Below are 7506 nucleotides of genomic sequence, written 5' to 3'. Positions count from 1 at the left end.
GGGGACTTGGCTGGCTTCCGAGATGAGCAGGAGGGACGGGGGTGGGGAAACTGAGGCAGGAGGGGACGGGGAGGCAGGGCGGGGCGCGGGGAATTTGAGGCCGGGGGGGCAGGGCGCAGGGAACTCTGGGACAGGTCGGGGGACCCTGTGGCCGCCCTGCCACCACTGGGGACTTGGCTGGCTTCCGAGATGAGCAGGAGGCACTGCGGGGCTTGCGCCGGGATCTGATGATGATGATGGGGCTGGAAGGGGGGGTCCGCCCTGGAAACTGCCCCGGAAGGCGAGAGCAAGGCTGTGTCCCCAGCCAGCTTTAGCACAGACCACCGACTGCGGGAAGCCCTAAGCCCCCCGAGCCACGCCCATCTGTTAACTCAGAGGGGCTTCTGATCCTTCAGGGTCTTCTGCAGAGCCAGGAGCACCAGGTTCACCCTTGGGGTCCCTCTCACCAGGTTTCCAGCCCCAGTTCCCCCAAGGCCCCTGACTCCCCCGAGGCCCCAGACATCCCAGCCTGCCTTTCTCTGGGCCAGAAGATAAAGAAATCCACCCCTGCAGCAGGTCAGCCACCCCAGCTGACATCCTCGCAGAACCAGGTGAGGGATGGGGCCTGGGGCAGATTCCGGAGGGCTGAGTGGTGCTGAGTGGTGCCGGCCAGACTGCCTGACAGTACTGTGTTCCCTGATCCCCTTGAAGGACACCATCTCTGAGCTTGCGTCATGCCTCCAACGGGCCCGGGAGCTAGGGGCAAGAGTCCGAGTGCTGAAGTCCAGTGCCCAGGATGCTGGAGAGTCCTGTACCCCAGAGGCCAATGGCCGCCCTGAGGAGCCATGGTGAGTGCTGGGTGGGTGGCCAGGAGGCCTTGGGAAAGGCTGGCTGGTGGGAGGCATGGCTGGGTGATCCTGGTAGAGGCCCAGGTCTGCTCCTTCCGAGGAGGGAGGTGGTGAAGTCACCAGGGCGTGGAGCCAGACCCCTGAGAAAAAGGTCCTGGGCATTGCTGGCCCTTTGCCCTCAGTCCCTCCTGTTGGGGACAGCTCCTGCCTCCGGGGCTCTGGTAAGTTTCAAATGCTCCTGACGCTTTGGTGTGTTGTCTGCCCCTGCCCCTGAGAGCTGGCGAAACTGGGCTGGGGAGAGGGCAGAGCTTCCCTGGGGGTGCTGTGTGGACACAGCTGAGCTGGAGTGTGGAGCTGGGCTTTCCTGTCACCAGTGCTACCCCTAATGGTGCCAGTGCTGGTGGCTGTGCAAGGGCCGCGAAAGCCATCGTGTGTGGCGTGGCAGGCCCCGTTGGAGGCTCCCTGGTTGAGGGGCCTGCTGCTTCTCACAAGGCTCCTCCCTCCCTGACAGTGGCGAGAAGGCGCCTGCCTACCAGCGCTTCCATGCCCTGGCCCAGCCTGGCCCACCAGGGCTTGTGCTGCCCTACAAGTACCAGGTGCTGGCGGAGATGTTCCGCAGCATGGACACCATTGTGGGCATGCTCCACAACCGCTCTGAGACACCCACCTTTGCCAAGGTCCAGCGGGGCGTGCAGGACATGATACGCAGGTGAGTGGCCGCGGGTGGGCTGGGGCTGCCCTGGAGTTGGGGGTGGGCCCGGGCCTGCTGCCTCCTGAGCCGGCCCCCTCCTCCTGTAGGCGTTTTGAGGAGCGCAATGTTGGCCAGATCAAAACCGTGTACCCGGCCTCCTACTGCTTCCGCCAGGAGCGCGGTGTCCCCACCTTCAAGGATGGTGTCAAGAGGTCAGATTACCAGCTCACCATTGAGCCACTGCTGGAGCAGGGTAGGTGCTGGGTGCAAGGCCTCGGTTTCCCCATCTGTGACCCACACACTTTGTGGGGTGGGTGTGAGGTGCTGGGCGGCCTGGCCGGGACTCAGGCCGGGACTCGTCCCACAGAGGCTGACGGAGCAGCCCCTCAGCTCACGGCCTCGCGCCTCCTGCAGCGACGGCAGATCTTCAGCCAGAAGCTGGTGGAGCACGTCAAGGAGCACCACAAGGTGAGCGGCCCCCGGCCCTGCTGTGCAAAGATGGTGGTGCCAGCACTGCCTCAGCACGTAACCCTGTGCTTGGAGCATCCCTGCCACCCACGGCTTCTCCCAGGATGGAACCGGGTTGGGTTCACCCTGAGCTGAGGGCTGGTGTGCTCAGGGTGCAATTGCAGGCACTGAGGAGGTCCCCAAGGCATTCAGCGAGTATAGGCCGTGGGAGGCCGTGTGCTCTCCCTCCAAGCTGAGCACTGGGCAGAGGCTAAGTGACTTGCCCAAGGTGGCCCGGCTGGGACGTAAGCATAGACAGCCCCACCTCACATGCATCCTGCCCTTGTCTCAGATGTGCCCAGTGTCACCCGTCTGCTCCTTCTCCCCAGGCCTTCCTGGCCTCCCTGAGGCCCCCCATGGTGGTGCCGGAGGACCAGCTGACCCGCTGGCACCCACGCTTCAACGTGGATGAAGTGCCCGACATCGAGCCAGCTGTGCTGCCCCAGCCCCCCGCCACGGAGAAACTCACCACTGCTCAGGAGGTGCTGGCCCGGGCCCGCAGCCTGATGTCCCCCAGGGTGAGGCTGCGAGGCTTGGGCAGCCCCTTTCTTCCGGGTGGGTGGGCCAGCCTGACCCCGGGCATAAGAAGTGGGGCCTTGGCGATGAGCTTGACGCCTCATCTGGCTTCCTCCTTGGCTGGGGGGGGTCCAGAGAGTAAGTAGGTGGTATTTGCCCTCTGTCCCCAGCTGCAACCTCTAAGCCTGTCTCTGCCACTTGCCCCATGTAGGGAGTTGGCCCCGGGCAGGCGATGCCGCACACTGGGAAACTGCACTGACTAGCACAGACCACCCAGTGTGCTGGGCTAACTTGTGCCTTGAGATACCGGGGACTCCTGGGCAGAGAGCCAGGGGCATGTTGCCTCCTGTGACCTCTCCGCCCCAACTTGTCCCTCCCGCAGATGGAGAAGGCCTTGAGTCAACTGGCCCTGCGCTCTGCTGAGCCCAGCAGCCCCGGGTCCCCCAGGCCAGCACTGCCGGCTACCCCGCCAGCCACCCCGCCTGCAGCCTCTCCCAGCGCTCTGAAGGGGGTGTCCCAGGATCTGCTGGAGCGGGTGAGTTGTCCCCAGTGATGGCGGGTGGGGGCCTGGTGATCTGCTGCCCACTAACCAGGTCCCCGCACCTGCTGCAGGTCCGAGCCAAGGAGGCACAGAAGCAGCTGGCACAGATGACGCGGTGCCCGGAGCAGGAGCAGCGGCTACAGCGCCTAGAACGGCTGCCTGAGCTGGCCCGCGTGCTGCGGAGCGTCTTTGTGTCCGAACGCAAGCCTGCGCTCAGCATGGAGGTGGCCTGTGCCAGGATGGTGGGCAGCTGTCGCACTGCCATGAGCCCCGGTACGTGCACGGCGGGGTGAGGGCACGCGCACAGTGGAATTGCCCAGTGCTGCAGCCGCCTCCCCAGGTTTCTGACTAGGGGTGTCTATCACTGATTTGTTCCGTTCAGATGTGCAGTGGGCACTGGCCGCTTGCACTGGTGTGTGCTGGGTGCTTTGCCCTCCTTTGAGCCACCCCTGAGCCTCCACCCAGCCCTTCCACACCTGCAGCCTCTGGAGGCAGCTTCCCTCTCACAGCTCTGGCCCCTTTCCCTGACCACCTGCAGTGCTTGGTCAGAAGGGGCCCCACATGCACCCTACACTGCCTCCCAGGCCTCTGGTCACCACACCCTGAGCACATGGGGGTCCTGACACGACAGGGCACCCTGTGCCTCAGGGTTTTCATGGGCTGGCGGCCCCCGTGCTCCGTGCCTCCTCACATGGCCTCAACTGCAGGCCTGGCTCTCTCCGCTCACTGTTCATGCCTCCCAGACCTGGGCCTCTGATCAGAACCACCTCTGCCCTGAGGCCCAGGGATGGGGCACTGAGGGTGTCCAGGTGGGCACAGAGGTTGGGTGGTCAGGCTGGTCTTAAGTGCTGCCCATGTGGGGCTGGGGCCCAGCACCAGCCTCAGTGTCCCCCTCTCCTCCCACAGGGGAGATGGAGAAACACCTGCTGCTCCTCTCTGAGCTCCTGCCAGACTGGCTTCGCCTTCACCACATTCGCACCGACACCTACGTCAAGCTGGACAAGGCCGCGGACCTGGCCAGCATCACTGCACGCCTGGCCCACCAGGCCCGCGCTGAAGAGGGGCTGTGAGCCTGGGGGCCACTGGACAGATGGGGGCTTCAGGCTCACTGGCCTGGGGCCACCAGCATTTTCTTTTATGAACATGATGCACTTTGCTCTCCCTTTCCAGAGTGCCCCTGAGGGCCAGAGGCAGAGGTGGGCTGCAGGCTGCATAGCCCGAGGGTCTCTGGCTGTGGGTGGTGGCCCCTGCATGGGGCTCACCTGGTGGATTCACATTAAACCAGTTTCTGTGGGCACCTCTGTCCTTGCTGCTGGTGGGAAAGGAAAGCCAGATCCCAGCACCCCCTGGGGGGCCATCAGGGCAGGGGAATGTGGCTGAGGGTGAAGGGGGCTTTGGCAACATGGGGTTGGGTAGTGTGGCTGGCAGGAGGCCATCCCCTCTAATCCTGGAACCTCTGAATATGGGACCTCCCATGGCAAAGGGCGACTTTTGTCATTAAGAACTTCAAGATTGGAGAGGTGATCGTGAATCATCCAGCTGCGCCCCATGTCATCGCAGAGGCCTTCACAAGAGGGCCAGAGCCAGCCACCTTTGAAGACACAGGCAGCCTGGAGAAGCTGGGCAGGACATCCCTGGAGCCTCCAGAAGCGACTGGCCTGCCCACACACTGACTTCAGTACTATAATAAAGTCGTGCTTACAGCCACTAGATCTGTGGTAGAACCCTTTCAGTAGCATTTGGCCGCCTCAGGGTGGGACCTGCATTGACAGACTTAGTTACCCCTGAGCCCTCACTTGCTTCCCTAGAAGACGGGCCCACACGGCCTCTTTCTGCAGTGCCTGGACGGTTCCGGCTCCTGAGGTGAGAACCAGGCCAGACTCCGCTGGGCACCATGCCCAGCAGCACGTGCCCATAGTCCAGCTGGTTTGGTGGTGTCCTGGGGCTCCCTGCCCTGGGGAACAGGATGACAGGAGCCGGCTCTTGTGGCAAAGCTGTTTACTGCGTTCTCCCTGTGTGTCATTGGGCCCAGGGTGGCTGAAGCACAGCTTTGCCCCAGGCGTTGGCACTTCCAGCTCCAGGAGAGGTGCTGAACCCAAGCAAGGGATGTGAACCCTGTGGGCAGCTGGTGCCCCTGGTGACTGCAGAGGTCACTGCAGTTGCCCAGGGCTGAAATGTCCCTGGGCTCCAGCTGCAGATGTTGGGCTGGGAGGCCCTATAGTCACTCATACTGCAGGAGAGAGAAGAAGGGCACAGGAGCCAGCTTCTCCCTGCCCTTAAGCGAGGTCAGCTCCACCAGGCTCACGCACTCCAGGACCTCGGCCTGCAGGCAGCCCAGCAGCTCACAGGCGGCGTGCATGGTTCCTGGGGATGGGAGGGTGAGGTCCCCAGTTGGCCTGGGCTGTAGAGACTGGGTGCTCCAGGCCAGCCCCTGGGTTGGGGAGGGGAGGGTATGAGGAGAGAGGAAGGTGTCAGCCTGGCCACCAGGCACCCTCTGGACAATAGTAAGCTGCATCCTACGTCACGCACAGCGAGGTCCTGCCCCACTCCCACCAGGCCCTTGGAGCCACAGCAGTTGGCTGTGGGGAGACCCTCACCACCAGTGGCCAGCAGATCATCCACGACGACCACCCTCTGTCCTGGCTCCAGGGCGTCTTTCTGGATCTCCAGCTCAGCCTGGAGTGGGAAGTGGTGTGTCGTCCTCAGCCTCCCGCAGAAAACAGCTTTGTGTGCAGAGCTTGGCAGCTGCCACCCTAGGCCCTGACTCCAACCCCACCTTGCTGTTTCCTGGCTGTGTGAGCCCAGCCTGTGTCTCACCCTCTCTGAGCTCCCAAGAGCACTGTAAACCACAGCAGCTCCACTTGACACGCCTGGGAGGGCCTTTAAAACTGGGGGAGAGTGGCCATGGTGGCCTGGCCCTCCCCTTCCTCTGGCCACCCCAGCCCCCTTACCTTCCCGTACTCCAGGGCATAGGAGGCCCACACAGTGGGGCCTGGCAGCTTCCCCCGCTTTCGGATGAGCACACAGCCCAGTCCAAGCTCCTGGGCCAGGGAGGGGCCAAAGAGGAAGCCTCGGGAGTCTAGGCCTGTCAGGGTGAGTGACAGGAGTGACTTGGCAGCATGGGAGTCCCCAGGGGCCAGGGTTGGCCAGTGGCAAGGGGTACATGGTTGGCTCCCAGCTGAAAGGCCAGTGACGTGCACCATTTAAGGAATGTTACCTGTCACCTACCAGGAGCTGCTTCCAGGTCAGATTGCAGACCTGGGTCTGTCTTTTAAGAGGCCACTTTTTAGCTGTGGTCCTGGGGGAGTCACCGCCCCTCTCCCCGAGCTCAGCAGCCCATCTTTAACTGCGCTGGTAGAAACCTGTCAGGCTTCAACTCTCTCAAAGGCAGCTCTGCCCCAGGGCTTCTGTCTAAAAAGAGAGTCGCTCGAGGTGACCTGAGCTGTGGTAGTTGGGGGACGCTCAGGGAAACCCTGCCCCAGCCTGGCAGGAGGTCAGGGAGGGCTTCTGCAGGAGGTGAGAAGGGGGCTCTGGCAGTGCTGTGGCTCCAGCAAGAGCTGGCGCTTCCCTCAGGGCAGTGTGCAGGGAGTGGGCTGTCACGCCCTAGGAGAAGCACGACCACCAGGAACACTGTTCTCCCTGGGCCACCTCTCGGGCTCTCCTGGGGGCCTCCAGGCCCCGCTTCCTTGGGTGGGCATTCCATGATCTTCACCAGGGAAGGCCGGGCTCGTGGCAGGCGCTCAATACCAGCTCGCAGAAAGAACAAGAAGCGAGGCAGCTGGGCCCCGTGGATTCAGCTTGGGCAGTCCAGGGAGACCAACTGACCCGGCGACTCGGTCACGCCTGTCCTGGGCGGGGGACCCGGAACCTGCGGGCAGGGCGCCTGCACGGCGCGGCGGCCTCGGGGGCCCAACCTCACAACCCTTCGGGAGCGACCCCAAGCACAGTGCCCGTCCCGGCGCCCCCGAAGGACCCCCAAAATCCTCCCCCAAGCAGACGCGCAGAGCCCACGTGCTACCCTCCGCGCGCGCGGAGGCAGAGGCGCCCTGGATGCGGCCACGCGGTACTCGCCTGCGATGTAGTCGATGCGGCCCCCGTGGGTCGCCTTCAGGTGTCGCGCCAGGAGGCCGATGGCGGCGCGGAAGGAGGCGGGGTCCTTCAGGACGGGCGAGATGTCCCTGGACCCAAGGACAGGCCTGGTGACGCCGGGGTCGAAGGACGAGGGTTCCCGCCCTGCCCGCCCCGCTTGCCGGACAGTCCCGAGGTCGCGGGCAACGCTCTCCCATCCGCAGGCCCGCAGGTCGGGACGGCACGAGGGCGGCCTGCGCTTGCACCTGAATAACACGCCCGGGGTGGGGAAGTCGGGGAAGCTGCGGATCCGCCGCTCAACCAGCTGCAGCTCGGGATCCGCCATGGCCGCGTGC

The 7506-nt window shown here is 64.1% G+C and overlaps 2 protein-coding genes across 9 annotated transcripts in view; one reads left to right on the top strand and one right to left on the bottom strand.

Moving 5' to 3' along the window:
- CDT1 (chromatin licensing and DNA replication factor 1) overlaps positions 1 to 4379 on the top strand; it is a 73050-nt gene extending 68671 nt beyond the window's left edge. The window contains exons 2-10 of the mRNA XM_011928077.1: positions 450 to 590; positions 691 to 827; positions 1339 to 1536; positions 1626 to 1771; positions 1886 to 1986; positions 2355 to 2543; positions 2924 to 3076; positions 3154 to 3355; positions 3989 to 4379. Coding sequence (XP_011783467.1) covers positions 450 to 590; positions 691 to 827; positions 1339 to 1536; positions 1626 to 1771; positions 1886 to 1986; positions 2355 to 2543; positions 2924 to 3076; positions 3154 to 3355; positions 3989 to 4152 — 1431 coding nt within the window. The 3' untranslated portion in view covers positions 4153 to 4379. The remainder of the gene's footprint in view (positions 1 to 449; positions 591 to 690; positions 828 to 1338; positions 1537 to 1625; positions 1772 to 1885; positions 1987 to 2354; positions 2544 to 2923; positions 3077 to 3153; positions 3356 to 3988) is intronic.
- A 167-nt stretch (positions 4380 to 4546) lies between these two features.
- APRT (adenine phosphoribosyltransferase) lies at positions 4547 to 7506 on the bottom strand. Of its 8 annotated transcripts, XR_001000250.1 has the most exons (6): positions 7417 to 7506; positions 7154 to 7260; positions 6034 to 6167; positions 5680 to 5758; positions 5206 to 5446; positions 4547 to 4570 (listed from the first exon to the last, which is right to left on the bottom strand). XR_001000250.1 is itself a non-coding variant. In XM_011927998.1 (5 exons), exons 1-5 carry the CDS (start codon positions 7494 to 7496, stop codon positions 5304 to 5306), a joined length of 543 nt encoding a protein of 180 aa, XP_011783388.1. In that variant the 5' UTR covers positions 7497 to 7506; the 3' UTR covers positions 5066 to 5303. The 8 variants fall into 8 exon arrangements, 7 of the variants coding, with proteins under 7 accessions (XP_011783388.1, XP_011783390.1, XP_011783389.1 ...); XM_011927998.1 differs by lacking the exon at positions 4547 to 4570 and having other exon boundaries at positions 5066 to 5446; XM_011928000.1 differs by lacking the exon at positions 4547 to 4570 and having other exon boundaries at positions 5066 to 5312.

This window comes from Colobus angolensis, unplaced genomic scaffold (genome assembly GCF_000951035.1).
Source record: "Colobus angolensis palliatus isolate OR3802 unplaced genomic scaffold, Cang.pa_1.0 Scaffold76, whole genome shotgun sequence".
NCBI classification, from domain to species: Eukaryota; Metazoa; Chordata; class Mammalia; order Primates; family Cercopithecidae; genus Colobus; species Colobus angolensis.
This window is presented reverse-complemented; position numbering and strand designations above follow the sequence as displayed.